At 43.4% G+C, this 19,962-nt stretch overlaps 1 protein-coding gene across 9 annotated transcripts in view; it reads left to right on the forward strand.

The window, feature by feature from the left end:
• IKZF4 (IKAROS family zinc finger 4) overlaps window positions 1-19,962 on the forward strand; it is an 86,978-nt gene that overhangs the window by 11,348 nt on the left and 55,668 nt on the right. For 8 of the 9 annotated variants that reach the window (XR_013982678.1, XM_080994657.1, XM_080994656.1 and 5 more), the window contains exon 2: window positions 11,719-11,773. Coding sequence is in view for 7 of the 9 variants with exons in the window: in XM_080994656.1 (XP_080850782.1) it covers window positions 11,719-11,773 (55 nt within the window). In the remaining 2 variants the exon portion in view is untranslated. Of the gene's footprint in view, window positions 1-11,718; window positions 11,774-18,616; window positions 18,763-19,962 lie in introns of those variants that run through there. The other variant, XM_080994660.1, reaches the window with a different exon arrangement.

A 19,962-nucleotide genomic window follows, 5' to 3' on the forward strand; every position in this document is an offset into this window, starting at 1 on the left:
GACTTAACTGTCAGGGGTCCTTTACCTTTTTTAGCCCAGTATTTGAATTTGTGTATAAGGAGTAGGAAATTTGGGGCTTTCCCATACATACCAGTAGACATTCCCTTTTCCGTTTGTCCCTGCCTTCAGATTTGTTGATCCTATAATGACAAAAGGGGAAATAGCTGTGTATGCACCTTGTGGTTTTTTTTAAGTTTCCCCACCCAAGAAGTGTGCAAGAGATACTTGTACATTTGCTTGTGCCGTTCTCCAGTTTTGTTCAAATCTGAGACTCCTGGTGGGACCTTACCAACATGCTGGAAAAGAAACTTGTGCTGACCTAGGAAATCCTAGTACTGACCTAGGAACTTACAAGTAGATGTCTCAGCCTATTCACATGTAACAGAGTGCAGTTGGTTAGTTGCAAGGTTTCCTGATAGATGAGGATAAAGGATGGAACGGACCCTTTATCCTTTCAGACAGGGACGAAAGCTGCAAAGCTCAGCTCACTTTTAGGGACTCTTCCAGGTTGGTTTGAGTAGCACCTGCTCCTTTTGACAATGTTCATATTCAGCAGGTAAAGGGGATTGACACCTTTTGGAGGCAAGAGGGGATACAAGGCACCCCCTGGGTAGACATAAATATATATCACTGGGATTTTCCAAATTTCCTGCCAGACAGCACATTTCCTGAGGTTTGTGTTTTCAGGAGCTGTTTGCATACATGCTATCCTTCACTTGCAGAAAATGGAGGGGCACGGGAGCAGGCTTTTTCTGTCACAGTGTGAACTATGCAGATGAAACGGGAACACACAAATAATCACTCATTTTAGTTTTTAAAAGCATAGTGGGTTTTAGCGGCAGATAGATGCCGTCTAGATAAATCTTGTCAAAATGGCACAAATCTTTAAGGGATGGTAATTTACTGCCCAAACAGCCTACCTGAAGTTATTCTGGAATTGCTTTACTGAAGACATATGATATAGATTGAGCAGAAACATCCAGGCTGAAAAAGTATTACCTATTTTCTAAGATTATTATGACCTGTTCCAGTCTAATCCAATGGTCAGGGCTCATTGAGTTCATCTTTGGTTCTTGAATTTCTGCAAAGCAATTTCCTTGTAGCAGTCTGGGAAGTGTCTACTGCAACTTGCCATATGTTAAGATTGTTTATTATTTATTTAAAATATTTGCGTGGTGCCTTTCCTTATAAAAATTCAAGGTGGATCACAAAGAAGAAGAAGAAGAAAAAATATATATAAATGAAATTAAAAATTACAGCTTTGCTTTGTCCGGTAATCACAGTGATGCCATTAACACTTTAAAGAATGTTTAACTTTTGCAGTCGCTTAGGGACCTCATTGTAATCGCTGATGAAGAAGAATGGGTCTAGTTTATTTGATCACAAACATCAAAGCACAAATGAAAAAATATGTTAATCCAGAGGACAGAGGATACGAAATATCTGAAGGCAATCCACATCATCTTATATTACAGTTTTTGTTAGGAAAGTAAACCTACAACTTAGTAGGTGACAGACATAATGTTCGAAGTCTTAGTCCTGACCTATTGGAGAGTCGGGCAGGGGTGTGTCACGCAGCTTCTGGCATTCTCAGCATTCCCAAATCTAATTGACAAAGAGATGTTTATAGGGCATTCCTCCTATCCACCGCAATGCAGATCAATCAATGGAGGCAGCCAAGGCACCATCTGGATTATTCTGTTGAATGACTCAGTTATACAAGTTGGCCAACTTCAGCCAACCACCTGTTTGCTTTATTCTTGTCTGTCTCAGCTTATTAAATATAGTAGAAGGGGGGTGTCCAGTTATGTCCATTGAGAGACATGGTGGCCCATGTGGGCTTTAAGGAGGCTGTGGTATGACCACATCTGTAGAAACCTGTATTGGACCTTGAAGGTTTGAAAAAGCTACTGGCTGGTGTTTAACATTCCCTTCCTGGGCAAGGTGCTCAAGCAGTTAGTTCTTGGTCAGCGCCAGGCATTCTTAGATAAGACTCATACTTCTAAATAATTTCAGGCTTAGTTTTGACGCAGAACATGGTATAGTTACCTGTGGGAGGACCATTGCTGGGAAAGAAATGCTGTGTGTGTCCTATTTCTCCTGGATGTCTCAGCAGATATCGATACCGTCAACCATGGTATGCTTCTAGGTAGGTTGCCTAAGTTACAGAATTCCTATGCAGACGAGCTATTTTAGAATGTAGTGCTGGAGTAATAACTACTTGAGTCCTCAAGGCTGCACCTTGATCCTTTTTTTCCATTGGAAAGCTCAGGTTCCTTATTTGGCTTGGTTTTGCCAAGGTAGGCTTGTGTATCAACTATGACTCTACGGAGACAGGGTTAGCTTGGCTTCAGTTATCAAAGCTCCTGTTTGGTCTACTGTAACACATTTTGTGTGGAGGAGCCTTTGAGTATAGTCCAGGAAGTTCATAGAGTTGTGTACATGATTGCTGGAACTGGGTAGTATGAGAATATCACACTGGTAATTTCCCATGCGCTTCTCAGTTTGTTTCCAGGCCAAATTCAATCTGCCGATTTAGACCTTTGTGGCTTGGGACCAGTGTACCAGAAGAATCCCTGGTCTCCATATGCACATACCCTAACTTTAAAATCTTCAACAAAAGCCCTTCTCTGGGGGGTCTTAGTGGGCTGACTACTAGATAAAGGGCCTTTTGGTTGGTGGCACCCTGGCTGCGGAAAGCCTTGTCCAAAGAGGCTTGCCTAGTAGTTACCTTGCTAGGCAAACACATTTTATTTCCCCAGGCCTTTTCATAGATTGTGGCTTTAATGTAGTTCTGTCTGAGATGTGGTGTTTATGCTGATCGTAAGCATTAAAAATAAAATAAAATTCAATGTACCTTTTAAGTTGTTTCAATATTTGTAGTAAACTGCCAACCTAAGAGCATGGTTATAGCATAGCATAAATTATTTTAAATAAATGTGACCTATAATTTGGTGTTAACATTTTCATCATGCAGACTCACGGGCCCAACCACTCCCACAAGCACTGTATCAGAAGCAGTGTGTCCCCACACTGCCCAACAACAGTTGCTCCCCAACAGATTCATTGGAGGTTAATAACGTGCATTGCTTTGCTGTCCTATCTGTCTTCCAGGTAATGCTGAGTAATTTGTTTGGAATGTTAGGTCGCTGTGTGCTTCAGTGATGATAATATCGGGAAACCTGAAAATGTTTCCCTTCTGACCTTGTTTTTTTTTTTAGATGCAGAGCAGCATCTTAAAAGGTTGATCAGACTTGCTGAATTCCATCTCCTTATATGATTGATGTTCGCCTCTGTTGTTTGACACTCGCAAGAGCTGCTGCTGTGTCAACACTTGCTCCAGTGCATGGTAGTCAGTATCCCTGTTCCTGCTTGGTATCCTGAGGTGCATGTGAGAGCTTCAGAACGCATGCAATTTTTCAGTTAAATGCTGTGGGGTTTTTTTTTGTCATATTGCCGTGCCAGTGCAAGAAGATCCTGGACTTTGTTGATGTATAAGACTGTCTGTATTGTTGCCATGCAACCCCTCTGCCCACATAGCATGTCTACTTCTATTGTGTGTGTGTGTGTATTCGCATCACATTTTAAAAAATACAGTTCAGGGTTACCCTGAGCTGTTGCACTGGTACAATAGCCTGGGTCAGTGGTTTTCAACCAGTGTGCCGTGACACCCTGGCGTGCCTTGAATGATGGTCAGGGGTGCTGCAGGCCACACTGACCTCTGCCCCCCTTTCCTTCCTTTCTTCCCTCCTCTGATGCCCTCTCACATTTCTGCCTCCCCAAGGCTTGCATAGCTGTTTGTTGTAGCAGCCCTGGCTGCAAGCTTCTGGTGCCTCTGGGGCTGGCCAGGGAGTGCTGATTGCCAGGAGCTGACGCAGCCCTGGAGTAAGCAAGTAAGTGGGCAAGGGAGCCCAGGCAGCCAGTCCACCAGTACTTGCTGTTGGGCACAGACGGACAAGTGGGAGGCCGGGTGGGCAGGCGCTGCACTGGCCTTTCTTGTGCTTGCTGTGTGCAAGGCCTGCTGAAGGGGAGCCTTTCCGCCATGCAGGCCTAACAGCGCCCGCTGCTGCCCCTGCTGCCTCCCAAGGTAAGGTGTTGGCCTCATGTTCACCTTTGACCAGTCTCTGTTAGGCCACTAAGGCTGGGGGCATCCTCTTCCCAGGCCCTTGGGGGGCAGTGTGAGGAGGCACCTCTCTTTGGGGCAGAGTGGGGGAAGCTCAGAGACCAGGGGCGGTGGCGGCGGCTGCCCAGAGGACTCCCAAGGAGAGGGGAGAGGAGAGGAGGCTGAGGGAACACTCCACAGGGGGTGAGGGGCTGCTGGCTCTGCAGGCAAGGGGTGACATAACTGGGCTCCTGAGCCCCACAGAAGTGCTGCAGAAAGAATGTGGTTGGTCAAGGGAGCTGTGGACTCAAAGGTTGAAAACTTCTGGCCTGGGTGATTTGTAGCCCTGGGGCAATACCTTGCATTGTGTTCACTTCTTTCTCAGCAAGAAAGAGTTAAAACTGTAAGCGGAAGGTAGGATCTACTGTCAGATCTCTGGTAGCTTATAAGTGCTTCTCTCTTGTACCTGGCTCCAGTTGGTGAACCTGGGGGGTTCTAGCAGAAAACACAACAGATCCTGCAAGACTGAAATTTGCCCGGTGCGGCTGATATTTCCCAGTTGGAAGTATCTTGTAGGGAGCAACAGTAACTCTAAGGAAAAGGTCTGCATTAACCTGATAAGACTTTCTCATTTCCGAGATGTGGACACAGTCTGGAGCAAAAAGGAGATATGCAAAGGTCCAGCTGGGTTTCTTTTCACTGAAGCTTTTCAGTTATTGCTTTCCTTAAAAAAAAAAAAAAATGCTGATCTGTCTTAACTATTGCAAAAGGATGCATGTAAACATCATCATGCAGAGGTTGGGAGGCGATGCATGTTTAAAATAATTGGACTACTTCTGAAGGTTTTATTCCCTAAGTTTTGTCACTTGGGGGGGGAAAGCCCTTATTTCAAAAGTGAATGGAACTTCAAGGGCTTCTGAAGCCACTGTGTTCTACTTTTAATGTGCTAATGTTCTTAATTCTTTGAGCCTAGAGGGGATTCTGCACACTGGCCCTGTTTCTCTCTTGCTGTACCTGAAATCTGGAAACTTCACCGTATATCTGGGCTTGAATTCCAAAACAGTGAGAATTTCTCACTCCCAGGAAGCTATAATATTGCCATAATGTGTTATACGATGGAGTTCTAGTACAAAAGCATGTGAACAGACACAGACCTCAAAAAAGAGTCGAATGTTTGATTTCCACCAAAAGCTGTTCCCCAGTTCCATGTAACACATGGCTGGCAAACGCTCACAGGGTATAGATAAAAAAAAATAAGAGTTGATTTGATCTGCCTCCCGATTCATGTTCCCTGTGGATGCTTATGATCGCCTCCTCACTTCTTAAAGTAGCATAACACTACCTATATTGACGTAGGAGGTCGGCTGCCTTAGGGAAGTCCAGGCAATAAGGTTGATTCCCCCAAATGTGCCACTCCACAATAAACTTCCTTACTTGCCTTTCTACTAAAAGGCAGTAGCTTTCTAGGCTTGAAGAGGGATCTGTGATAGTGTAAGGATATTGCAGACTTTTTCTGCAACATGACTCGCAGATTGTGGGAGCTGTTACAGGTAGGGGCATTGCTCCAGCAGGGGATGTCACTCCAGCTAGAACCCTTAACCTGTTTTTTAGGTTATGGGTTATGTTTGATGCAGTGAACAGTGATGAAGCAGAAATTAGAAGTACTAGGCAGCGCTTCTGAGATCAGACAAGGGTTGCCATATTTCAAGAGGTAAAAACCCAGACAAAAAGTGATAGCCCTGAACCCATGCCAGAGCCACCCGTTCACAATTTTATTTTATTTTTTTAAAACCAGGACATTTGCTTTAAAATTTAAAATCCCCCCCGGATGGGCATGTAGGACCCCCAAAAGAGGACATACCTAGGAATTCCCGGACGTATAGCAACCCTATATGTGGTCATGACCATAGGCAGAGCTCTGTAGCTCTGTTGCAGCAGCTATCTTCTGAACTCATTCCTGAGAAAACACCAAGCAGAGCTGAATCGTCCGTTCTGTTTAGACGGCCCCGATGGCTAAACTGTGGAAGCCAGCTGGTCTCCTTGAGCAGCTTTCAACTGAGGATGAATTCTCTTCAGTGAATGGTGGCTTTTCCCTCTCAAGGCTTCCATCTGCTCTGGAATGTTTGCATGACACGTTTACTTCTGCAGTTGCATAACTCCAAGGAGGCAGGGTAAAGATGTAAATGTTACACTGGGGTAACTGCTTTCCTTGGAAGGTGAGTGTAGTTCAGGTTTGCCACGAGGGAGCCTTCTGAAGTAAGCACATAATGCATAATAAAGCCAAGGAATCCATTGTTACAAAACGCTATGGATGCCCATTAGCCAAAATTGGCCTTTTAAAATAGCACTGCATTGACTTTCATTTAGAAAATAGTTGTGTATGTAACTTTAGAAGATGCCTCGGCCTCTCTACTTGGTTGCCTGAAAGTGTAGTTATAATGGTGGAGTTTCTATAGTCACACACTAAGCATTGTATGTATTGCTTCTCACCTTAGATGCGCATAAAAGAGTTCATTGCCATACTATCCCATTGCAGAAAAGTTCCATTTCACTGTGGTTTCTATTTAAGGACTGGTTTGTCCTGTCAATGATAGCCTCCTGTTGTGGTGCTACAGTCATTGGAGTTTTGTCCTAAGTGCTTAGAATTCCCTCTGCATGTAGGGGACTCAAAATGTAACTGCTAGAGGCGTTATTTGCAGGGTATGGTCTGAAGACATATGATGCTGTTTGCTGAAGTTAAGTGGGTCTGGTCAGTGCCTAGATAGGAAACTACATGGGAAATACTTCTACAGTGGTACCTCGCAAGACGAATGCCTCGCAAGACGAAAAACGCGCAAGACGAAAGAGTTTTTCGTTTTTTGAGTTGCTTCGCAAGACGAATTTCCCTATGGGCTTGCTTCGCAAGATGAAAACGTCTTGCGAGTTTGTTTCCTTTTTCTTAAAAATGTTAATACCCAGGGTAACCATGCTTCGCAAGACGAAAAATTTGCAAGACGAAAAAACTCGCAGAACGAATTAATTTCGTCTTGCGAGGCACCACTGTACATCACAAGTTCCATCATGGAAGAAAGGCAGAATAGGAATAAGTAAGAGTTTTGTAAATTTATAAATTCCTGGGGGCGGTGGTTTGTTTTTTGTTTTTTTTTTGCTTTTATGTCACAGATATACAGATGGCTGGCAGCTGTGTGCAGAGAGATGCACTAAAATAAAGTTTGTGGGCAGGTAATCTTTGTGGGTGTGCACTAGTCCTGTTTTCACAGAGGATCCTTGTCCAGTTCCTTGGATTAAGAGGGAATGAACATCACAGAGAACAGAGCTTTGGGCAGATCCTTGTTGTAACTCAGCATGGCAGTTCATAAGTTTTCCAATAAAGAAAGAGGATGTGTTGCCAGTGTTCAGTTAGTACTTGCGTGCCCTTTAGACATAGCTCTAGCTGAGTGTGAGCTACTTTTCCGTTAGAAGATTCCACATGGCTCAGGACTGTGCCTGAGTGACACATGCAGTCCACCCTGCCCAAATGCTTCCATTATTCCAACACAGAACCCAGTTCCCTGGGACCTTTTCCCACTGGGGTTTTGTCTAGAAGATATGTGAGTAACTAGCTCAAGGGAATCAATGTGGCTCCTGTGTCCTTTTCATGCCAAAATTAAACAAGAAGTTTGTTTCTAGGATTCAGATACCAATAGCTGAATCATTAGGTGAACGTAATTTCTTAGATGTCTATAATGGGAATGATCAGAACAGCACAAACGTCCATTATAGAGCCATAAAGTCCTGGGACTAGACTATTGAATGAAGAGAGGAATGGCTCAAACTGCTTCGTAACTAGCTAGAATTGCCAGTTTCTATTCACCCTATTTTTACGGAGCATCTAGTTGACAGTGTTGTCAAATTATTGCAGCCTGGTGAGGGGTTTTTTGTCCATAACCTATTTGTGGAGGCAGCTTTGTTTCTTGTTTGTGATAAAACAAAATTGCAGCACCAGCTTGTAATAGCACCAGCTTGTCCAGTGTTGCACAGCATGTGGAGAGGCATACAACTACATACATTTCATTAATTGATGGAAGATTGAAGGTTGACTTCCACATTTATTTATTTATAATATATTAAAGGTAAAGGGACCCCTGACCACTAGGTCCAGTCGTGACCGACGCTGGGGTTGCGGTGCTCATCTCGCTTTATTGGCCGAGGGATCCGGCGTACAGCTTCCGGGTCATGTGGCCAGCATGACTAAGCCGCTTCTGGCGAACCAGAGCAGCACATGGAAACGCCATTTACCTTCCCGCCGGAGCGGTACCTATTTATCTACTTGCACTTTGATGTGCTTTCTAGCTGCTAGGTTGGCAGGAGCAGGGACTGAGCAACGGGAGCTCACCCCGTCACAGGGATTCGAACCATTGACCTTCTGATCAGCAAGCCCTAGGCTCTGTGGTTTAACCCACAGCGCCACCTGCATCCCTTATAATATATTGCTTCCCATTAAAAAAAAAGAAAAAGAAAATACAAGGCGGTTAAAAAAACTACTACAAGAAATTAAAATTACAGTAGAAAATAGTGCAACAGCTTTAATAAAACCAACCCAAGGTCACAACAAATATTGAAGGCAAGCGGAGGACTTACTTCCCCATATAAGATTCAGATAAGCACTGATTTGGGTATGGTAGAGAATCTCATACCATAATCCACTAAATCTGAATGGCACGTAGTTGGGGCAGGGTGAACATGAGGTTAGGTCTATGTGGCTGCACCAGTGGAAGCAATCTGGCACGCTTACAAGGGCAGCTGTACAGGTTTGACCCCACTGCTGCCCAATCCCTGCCTCTACGTTGTCAAGGTAAGTGCCATTGACCCAGTTGTCAGGAGGATGAGTCTATGGCACTACCCCACCACGCTGGCTGTTCTCGTATTTCCCCTCTGCTTTGCTCTTCTTGCGGAGAAAAGAGCTGCAATTGCACACTTCTCATAGCATCAAAGCCCTCATTTTCCTCCCTGCTGCTCCCTGCCGAACAGCTGATGGGCAGGACGAGACCCAGAGGCTCAAATGGCTGTAGGCAGTATCAAGGTTGCAGGAAGGGGTTCCCCAACCTGCTATATAGAAGGTAAAGGGAAGGGAAGTGGGCTGAGCCTTTGGTCGGATGCAGCCGAGCTCTTATCGTACGTTTGGGTTGATATGTTTGGCTTAACACCCTGGTTGTGGACTCTCATTCGTGATGGGGAGTTTTTCAAGCATTCACCATGTCGTAAGCAGTGGCTTGATTCTGTCCTTAAAAAAGTAAAGGTACCCCTGCCCGTACGGGCCAGTCTTGACAGAGTCTAGGGTTGTGCGCTCATCTCACTCTATAGGCCGGGAGCCAGCGCTGTCCGCAGACACTTCCGGGTCACGTAGCCAGCATGACAAGCTGCATCTGGCGAGCCAGCGCAGCACATGGAACGCCGTTTACCTTCCCGCTGGTAAGCGGTCCCTATTTATCTACTTGCACCCGGGGGTGCTTTCGAACTGCTAGGTTGGCAGGCGCTGGGACCGAACGACGGGAGTGCACCCCGCCACGGGGATTCGAACCGCCGACCATACGATCGGCAAGTCCTAGGCGCTGAGGTTTCACCCACAACACCACCCGCGTCCCTTGATTCTGTCCTTAGTCTGTACATTAATGGAGGTAGAGATTGACTGTGTGTCCTTACGCTTTCTAATAACGTTGGAGCTTTTTGCTTTCAAGCGTGCTTCCCTTAATAACTTTACAGTATGCTGTTAATCCATTTGGTCCTGCACTTTTCACGCTTGCTTTTTTTTTAAAAAATATGCCTCTTCCCAGACCTGAGACCTTGGGTTACCATAAACACCTCCTTCCCCCCCCCCCCCCCGGTTATCGGTTTGAAAGGCTTGCTTTGAAAAAGTCAAAGAACCATTGGTCTAAACCATTTGCTACTGATGGGGTGGGTGAGTTAAAAACTCCCCATGGTAAGCGATATACTTTTTATACTTGGGAATTTACTTCCTGATATTAACCTAAACCTAGCTGCAGTTGAGTATCGTTCTCCTTTGCCTTTGTCTTCCGTATTTGGAAGCTATCCTAGGATCCATCAACGTCCTCACTTTGCATTCAGATGTAAGTACATCACTTGACTTTTCCCCAGAGAACTTGCATTCTTCCTTCCTCTTTATACTAATTCTTTGTTTCCCCTGTGTTCTGCGAACTGCACCTAAATTAGATCCTTAAGCCAAAATATATCTCGGGAAATTGTTGCTCTTAATTGTTTTTTCCCAGTGAGTTCTCATTTATGAGCTTACTGGTAGTCAATTACAGTGTGAATTCAAAGTGGTAAAACTTGTGGTTGTTTGCACTTATTTTTATTTTTTTAAAAAAAACATTAAGTGTAGTGGGGGGAAGGCATTTGAATGTATAAAATGTTCATAATATGTTCATTATCTCCGTGGGGTGCTAAGTACCAAGATATATACTGTTATTCCAGCCTGAGCTTTGAAAATGCCTGTTTCTTGACTGCTCAGTGATGCGATGTGTCGGTTTTCAGTCTCATTTTCCAAAGAACGATTGCTTTTCATTGATAAAAGCTGCACTTCTCGATTTGGGGCTCAGAATTACCTGTGTGCTGTACCTTCTACACACCAGCATCAATTTTAGTTCAGACTGAACCCAGAAGAGCGGATGACAGCAGAGAGTCTGTTTTATTGAAAATGAATTGCATTGGACAGTTGTTACTGTACCTTGCCACTGAAGGATTCAAATTTAGCAGTGGCCTGTGGCCACTTGTGTTCTAGACCAATGAAGTTTGAATCTGGTCTTGCCTCATCAGATGTAAGACTGACAGCTGCTCCTTCCTTGCAACCTTTTGAAGCAGTGTTTAGCTTCTGTTTCGTGAACTAACACCGTTTGACAGCCTCCTCCTTTAAAGGGCAGCTGAATACAGACACAATGACAGAAAACCCTACCGAAATTAACTGCATGGGCCCCACTTTATGAGAGTTATTTGCTGGTGTGTGTGTATGTATATATATACATATACATATATATATATATGCCCTGCCTTTTATTTCCGGTGCGTATGTGTCAAAAGTAGCTTTTCTCTTTCTTTGTTGCCAAGCCACAAATTGGAAGACTTGCACTCCCAGGTTATCATCTGATATCGTATTGGTTATATATATAATATTGATAAAGATATAGGCTGGATTAAAAAAAAAATTGGTAAAATGTTAGGAGACAAATTGGATTTTTTAAACACTCATTAAAATACTTCCATGGCAATGATCCACGATTATATTGGTATAGGAAACTGCCTTACTCTGAGTCAGACCATTGATCAATCTAACTCAGTATTGACTAGCACTGATTGGCAGCTGCTTTCCAGGGCTTCAGAGAGGAGATTTCCCAGCCCTTCCTGAGAAGGCTGAAGATTTAACCTGGGATCTTTTGCATACATTTCAAATGTTCTGCCAGTGAATTTTGCCTTTGCCATTGTGGCCTCAGTCCTGAAAAGTAGTTTAGTTAAATTTTGTATTTTAGGATGTGCAACCAGGGGGTGGGTTGGGATCTCACCAAAAGGTTCCTGCTTTGGTTTATAGCTGCTGTTCTGATAGACCTTTGTCTCTTTTTCTTTAGAAGAGTGTTGTAAAGATGGATATAGAGGACTGCAATGGACGCTCTTACATATCCGGTATGTTCTCATTTTGCTTTTCACAGATCTCGATTTGTTTATTTTTGTTTTTAGATGCCGTTTTGTCTTTAATACATAGTGCAAAAGACAGGATAGGATTTCTGCATTTTGGTCACAATAAACTTTTGGTTCGTCACTGGAATATTCAGCATGCCTCAGGTTTTGAGGAGCAACATGGTTCCCCCCCCCCCCAGCTTCCTGACATGACCTGCCTTCTTAGATAGATGCACCCTTGGGCAGCTACTTCCAGCATTTTCGTCTTGCTTCAAGATCTCAGGGGTGGACACGGGAGAATAGCCTCCTCCCCACCTTTCAGTCTCTTACCAGTGATAGTTGCTCCATGGACTTGACTGGTGATGGAGTCATCACCTAAGGGAGTGTAACAGCCAGCCTCTGTTCTGATCAGCTGAACAGTGACCTGGCGATTCATGGCCTCTGCCCTCCTTACCCATATTCAGCTCAGAGCAGTGCTCCAAAGTGCAACTTGAGACAAGAAGCCATGCCCCGCCAGGTCACTGCACATTGATCTTGTGGCATGCAATCTTCTCCCTGGCTACAGTTGGCCTGGAGCAACCCTCCAAATTCAGCTCAACCTCAAATGGATGGCCATGTCTTACTAAGTTACAGTTCGGTGCCCTCGAAAAATGCTAGAGCTCTGTATTTGCCCACCTGCCAAATTCGGCAGGTGTTTTAGCTGTTAAATATACCTGAGACTTGCAACATAGTTAAGACTCACACGCACAGCAATTAAATCAGTTTGAGGATATTTGATTCATCAAAAATTTAGAGCAAATCCTTACGTATCATACTGAAGGAAAAGCGAACTTTTGGCATCCCTTTAAATTCCATCTGTTTCTGCTTGTTTCAGTTAGCTTGACCATAGGCAGTATTTTTGTGTGATGACTGTTTCATTAAATATGAGTACAGAAAGAGTTTGGCGATTGATAGTAAAATTGTTTCACTTAATATGGTGGTTACCTTACAGCTGGGAAAGATAATTGGAAAAGTTTCTTCCAATTAATCCTTAAGCATAGTTGGGTGTTTCTACCTTATTTAAAATATACCTTATTTAAAATATCTTGTCCCCGATCACATTCTCTTTCAGAAGATAAGTAGGGCTAAGTTATAGTCCCACTCCATTCTGCCTTGGTCATACAACACCTGGAGTACTGTGTACAGTTCTGGGCACCACAATTTAAGAAGGATATTGACAAGCTGGAACATGTGCAGAGGAGGGCGACCAAGATGATCAAGGGTCTGGAAACCAAACCTTATGGGGAACGGTTGAGGGAATAGGTATGTGTAGCCTGATAAAGAGGAGACTGAGAGGAGATGTGATAAGCATCTTCAAATATCTGAAGGGCTGTCACACGAAGAATGGAGCAAGCTTTTTTCCCGTATGCTCCAGAGGCTAGGACTTGATGGTTTTTGAGCAGAGGTTGGATGGCCAACTGTCACGTATGATCTAGTTGAGATTACTGCTTTAGAGGGGGCTGGACTAGATGACTCTTGGGATCCCTTCTGACTCTACAGTTCTATGATTCTTTAAAGCTATAAAGGCAGTTGCTACTCAGGAGTGCCATATCTGAAGTGCATTAACTAGAGTGTTCAAATTCTTATTAGCAATACTAAGTGCAAACTGTAGTAACTTAAATACATTTTTCAGAAAAGGGGAATTGTAGAATGACCAGGTTAGAACACTTGCCTAACAGCCTGATCTAGTGATGTTTCTTTTGATGGAAATCAAATTTCCAGTAAGTATGCATAGGATAGGGACGCGGGTGGCGCTGTGGGTTAAACCACAGAGCCTAGGACTTGCTGATCAGAAGGTCGGTGGTTCAAATCCCCGTGACGGGGTGAGCTCCCGTTGCTCGGTCCCTGCTCCTGCCAACCTAGCAGTTTGAAAGCACGTCAAAGTGCAAGTAGATAAATAGGTACAGCTCCGGCGGGAAGGTAAACGGCGTTTCCGTGCGCTGCTCTGGTTTGCCAGAAGCGGTTTAGTCATGCTGGCCACATGACCCGGAAGCTGTACGCCGGCTCCCTCAGCCAATAAAGCGAGATGAGCGCCACAACCCCAGAGTCGGCCACGACTGGACCTAATGGTCAGGGGTCCCTTTACCTTTACCTTTATGCATAGGATAGGACAGCCTAATAGAGGAAGGTAGGGAAGGTAGAAAATATATTAGTTGGTTCTGTTTGTATAACACTCCTATAGGATTTAAATAATTTACTCAAGCATTTTTTAAAAACCTCTGAGGGATTGTTTGTGGTAGACACTAAAATAAAACCAGATACTGGTTTTGAAGAAAAAGAAGTCAAAAGTGCATGATCTTATTTTGTTGGCTGTTTCTCTTTGGAAGAACAGAGCATAGAGTCCTCATTAAACAGGAAAAAACAGAGCCGTGAAGTAATTATGAATGAGGGAAAGATCATCAAAGCTACTTGCATACAAATACATTGGTGTAAATAAACATATTGACTGACTACAGTTCAGAGTGGGCCACTGGAATAATGAGTTGACTTCTTTGTATTGAAAGCCCCACTAAATTGAAGTGAAGGAGTATGTTTGCTGGGGATGTATACCCACCCAATAAATGTCATCCTCTAGCTCATAGCCAGGTACACCAGCTCATATTTTGTCCTGGACAAAGGTTGTTGGTGAAGCTGTAAGTAGCTCAACAGTTATCAGAGTTACAAGGAGCAGACTGATCTGGTCGTAGCCAGAATTGTGAAATGATGGCTAGAATATGCAACATGCAAAGGAACAAGACAATCTCATTAAGTAACTACAGGAGTTTGGCTCCCGAAACGGTTTGAAAACCAAGGTGCAGCTTCTAATTGGTTGCAGGAGCTTCCTGCACTCAATCGAAAGCTGTGTCGAATGTTCGGCTTCCGAAAAACGTTCGCAAACCAGAACACTCACTTCTGGGTTTGCGGCGTTCAGGAGCCAAGCCATTCGGTTACATACACTTCAGGTTACATACACTTCAGGTTACACACTCTGCTAACCCAGAAATAGTGCTTCAGGTTAAGAACTTTGCTTCAGGATAAGAACAGAAATCGGGCTCTGGTGGTGCGGCGGCAGCAGGAGGCCCCATTAGCTAAAGTGGTGCTTCAGGTTAAGAACAGTTTCAGGTTAAGAACAGACCTCCAGAACGAATTAAGTACTTAACCCGAGGTACCACTGTACTTGTAACAGACACTGTTTGGATTTAACAGTCTTCAGGATATATATGCAGTAGTGCCTTGAAGCTTAAAGATTGTATATTTCTTACATATCTTTTTAAAAAACAAAAAACCAGTCACTATCAGGTGACCTGCATGTTATGAGGCTAAGGATGAAATAAGAACCTTTGTTCAACTATAAAAGTGTTGAGAGTGAGGGAAATCAGTGACCTATATGCCACCAATCGCAGTAATCAGTAGGCTGTGTCTAACTGTGCAGAATCAAATGCATATTTTGTGTGGCTGGTTTGCAAAATGCTGCTTTGCCTTTCATTCTTTAATGCTGGTAAATCATCCAGACCAGTGAAGGCCAAATTTATAATACACCCCAGGAGGATAGAGTTTGTTAAAAGAGACCTAGTGGGGATCTGATTATGGGAACAGGATGCAAAGTACTAATTGTTTTGGAGAAATCCACATTTAGTCATCGTTTTTTAAAAAAACAACAACCCTAGAGGGCTGTGAGAACATCCTATGATAATAAAACTGAGAAATAAAGGTAACTCCATGGGCTTACGTGTGGTAGGTGTTTTCTTGCTGTGTATGAATTCATAAAGAGATATCGTATATGCAATATTAGATCCTAAGGATTGTCATTCAAGCCATGGCTGATATCCTCTGCAGCCACAGATGCTGACACAGGGTCAGCAAAGGATTATTACCAGTCTGGTTCCTTTCTTTGAAAGCCTTTTCCCCTACAATGTACAGTCCAGGAGCTACATAATCTGAAACATTTTCAGTCTTATCTGTTTTTCCCTTTTCTGCTGAGCTCTCGGTTATGCTTATGACATTAGTGTGACATGCAGATTGGGAACAGGCTTCTGACAAGGTGAGCAGAGCTAATCAAGGAAGCCGGTAGAGATGTTGATCAGTTTGCCTGTTGATGGGGAAATATTCAAGAGATATTCAATATTCAAGTGGTCATTCCTCTTCAGATGCTTAACTGCCTCTTGTTGTGAGTATGGTCCTAACCTTTATGGTGTGAGGACAGTTATATTTAGGGATTTTACGTAACAACAACCTTTCAGACTGATGCTGTAGAACATGGAAAAGACTTTTCACCATTAGTAGGTCCACAAGTATGCTTTCCAGCTTTCCAGTGGCAGGAGTAATCTTTTAATCTGGCAAGAGGTCTAGACTAGAGGCACTCTGAAAGGAGGAAGAGGTCTCACTGCTTTCAGAACGTTTATAAAGCTCAGCATGAATAAGGAAGGAGGCTCTGCCCCCCAATGGGGTGAGCAGTAGCAAGGGTCGACAGCACCCACAAATTGTGGCTGACCAAGGCCAGCTGAAAGTTATGGGCTCCTGTTTTCAGTTCATTTAAAGCCAAGAATATTCTCAGGTTTCTTCAGATAATGGGGAATGCTCTGCATAAAGCCATTGCCATCCATAAGTAAGCCCATGAGTCTACTCTGAGAATGACTTGCATTAACTCAGGGAATCTGCTCATCACCTTCTTAGACTTGTCGTCTCATCCTGTTTTCGAATGTTGTTGGCTTTTTCTAGGATAACAAAGCTAGTTACGTTTCCTAGTTTGTTACCCTTTTCCCCAGCTCTCCCCCCCCTTACTTGAGCTAGAATTGTACAGTTGTGTACTCCTCCTGTTCTTGTATATTCTCATCATGGAAAATATTATTGTACGTGTGTTCCAAATGAGGAAAAGAGATGGAACTTTAGGTTAGGAATTGCAATTGTGGGTGCTCTCTTTTTTATTTGAAAAACTGTCAGAGATCTAGACCGTGGGGAGCTCCGAAAAATTAATAATTATAATTTGGACTATAATTTAGTCTTTTTAATTTTAGTTTTTTATTTTAATTGGAGTATATTAATTGGATGTTTTTTATTGGAAAATCAATAAAAATGATTTATTTATTTTTAAAAAGAAAAACTGTCAGAATGCCCACGATTGCAGCTGAGCATTGGCAGTTGCTCCTTCTCAACTAGTAGAAAGTGGACAATAGCCTTGATGTTTGGTTCACAGGATTTCCATTAAAGCACACTTCTGCAACAGGACGGAGAGATGGAAGCACAGCAGTCCGTCCTCATTGGCCTGGGATAAAATATGGCAACCGTTATTGTTGGTGTAATCATATCAGGCAGAAGCAGGGAGGATGTATGTTGCAGTGTATACCTAGCAGGTGAGAAACACATTGGACCGTGAAACCAGCACTGATGTGCGGTAAATACATAGTGTAGACAAGGCTAGAAAAATCCCAGAGTCTGACCACTGAAAAATTCAAAGCTGGAATTCAGTTTTTATTTTTTCGCTCTCTACAGTGCTGACTTGAAAACTTAGGTCCTGGTTCCAATGAATTTGTTTGTAGTACTGAGCTCAGGATTTCCCTTTCTCAAGAAAAGGCCTGTGCTTGGTCTGAAATGGTTAAATACGCAACTTTAAGTTGATTGATCAGTTAAATTGACTTTAACTATTTAAAAAGTGCCTCTGACTAATTGAGCAGCAGATCTTTAGCATTATTCTTGATTAAAAGCCATGGGTGGTAGGCGCCTTCTTGAAGGCATTTGCTTTTTCTCTCACTTGCGTGCAGGAGGCGATGAATGCCTGCTAGGACACATATGCATAATTTAAAATTTAGACATTTGCTTTTTTCCCCCCTTTAGAACTATTATTTTTATTATGGAAATTAACTCTGCAGAAGTCGGCTAAAGCTCCTGTAACATGCACTTCTTTCTCCTGATTTTTTTAAGTAGGCGTGATAGAAATACAACAGCTAAGTGCATAATTTTAATCAGAAGATAGCAGTAGCTTGCATTTATACTCCTAATCAAAAACAAAAAAACATGTTTCCATGAAGTGATTAAACTCTTAGCGGAAAAGACGGAATGGGAAAAAACTATGGGGTAGGGATTTAAAAAAGAATAATGAACTAGATTTGTGATGAGCCCAGTAACAACGGGAAAGCTTCCCTCAAGATTTTACTTTATCTCCTCAAGGTATTCGAAAGAGCAGGGAAACATTTTCTTTATTCCCCACTCCACACATTCAGTAGATTTTTTCTCTCTCTCCTTTGGCTCTTCAATTTACCCAAGTAACGTTTAAATGAAGTATGCTGTTTGCGCTGATCCCGTACCTAATGGTTTTGATCTAGCTATTTGGCCAAGAGAAAACTGGTTAGCCAAAGAAACATGGCTACTTTACTGTGAAGGAATGAGTCAATTGTGTACAATGTGCAGCACACCTTAATAGAAATATATATATATTCTGTTGAATGCAGTGGAGTGTTTCATTGTACTTATACAGTTTCTCCTGCCACTTTCTGGAGTGTTAAAGGCTCTTTCGGTGGCAGCTCTTATCTTTCCAGAGCAACTGTGAAGCATTCATTCTGTTGCCAAAGTGATGGGGGTTAGGCAACAACTGCGATGTTTTTTCCACGGACTTCCTTGCTTCCCAGGCAATGTGGGGTTGTTGTTTTTTAAAAACCCCATCACTAAAGGGATGTCCCCTTGTAAGCTGATGGGTCTGTTTTCAGAGGCAAGGCATATAAAGCGTTCAGAGGAGCAAGCCAGAATCTCAGCAAAAGGGGACACTGCAGCCGTATGGATTCCTGCTCTAACTGTGCTGCTTGACTGTAAAATGACGGCCGTTTCTCTCACTTCCAGGAATCTCTTCTTCCTGGAAGGTGAGTGGCTGAGTTCACCCTACTGCCGAGATGCAGCCACACACACACACAGTCTCTATTCCAGTGCTGTTTCCAAGGAGTTGGCTGTGATAACACTCCAGGGTATCTTCAGCAAGCTAGAATAATGTAAGTTAAATGGGGAGCGGGGTGGCCGTGTGAAATAACTCCATGCTCTTTTCTGTTTTCATTTACACTTGGCGCCATTTGGGGTGTGTCTGATGCCATGCAGAACAGTGCAGGAAGTGGCTGACTTTCGATGCAAGTAAATTGATCTCAAGAATTCCTTCATCGTCTGTGTCAGGGGGTGGGGTGGGGGATAGAGTCTGTTCGAAATCAGAAATGCAACTGCAGGCGATCGGTTAGGGATGAGCAACCAAAGGGGAAAGATAAATGTAGTATGTGTTATAAAAGCAGCGGACAAGGCTGTTAAAGACACCCCCCTTTTTTCTTCCTCCACCCTCTGCTATTTAGTAAAAGCCTAGGGAAGGGGTCAGGGCCATAATTCTCTGTGTGTTCTGGCAAGGAGCAGAAGAAATCCTTGGTTCGAGTAATTGCTGCTTAAATGTGCTCCGCTGCGAACTGTTTGCTGCTGGTGCCTATTTTGCTTAGCTGTATCATGGCTAACTCCTAATTAAACGATTAATATCCATATTGAGGGGTGTGTGGCTGCTTCTAGGCACTTGCAGAGATAGGCTTACTATGATGTAGACTCTCCTGTTTACCCACCTGAGGAATGACAGCCTTAAGGGAAAGGGTGAAATTCCTTTTTTCAGGACCCAGAAAGTCTTGGCCTTGGGGCCCACCTGGGAGAAGAAAGCAACAACTTTTCCTTAAAGATAAAATGATCACAAGGCACCAGCCTTGCATGCTGTGCCTGTGTTAAATTTGACTTCACCTGGTCGGAACAGTTTGTTTCCTTTATCTCGGCAGATCCTGGAATGTGCTAAGCTATGTGGGCATGAGAACAGCAGCTAGCATTCAAACTCTGAAGAAAATCACCTATCTCTGTACTAAAGCCTCTCTGATGAGAATGTCTCCAGACTTGCTTCCTGTCTTTTAGAACTTGCTTTTTTCCTAAGTAGATAAGAGTGCTTCCAAACAACAGGGGCACTAGACAGGAATTGGGGTGAGGGGACAGTGCCTTGCAGAAAAGACGTTCAGGGGGCTGGCATTGCTACAGTATTTTCATTGCAGTCATTATGCTGCCTGTACCATAGCTGTCAAGCGTCCCTTATTTGGCGGGACAGTCCCTTATCCCAGCACCATGTCCCGCTGCTGTCCCTTATTGATGATGTCCCTTAAATAAGCTACTGAAGGTAATGGGGT

The sequence above is a fragment of the Podarcis pityusensis genome, assembly GCF_964106645.2.
Source record: "Podarcis pityusensis genome assembly, chromosome: 2".
NCBI lineage: Eukaryota > Metazoa > Chordata > Lepidosauria > Squamata > Lacertidae > Podarcis > Podarcis pityusensis.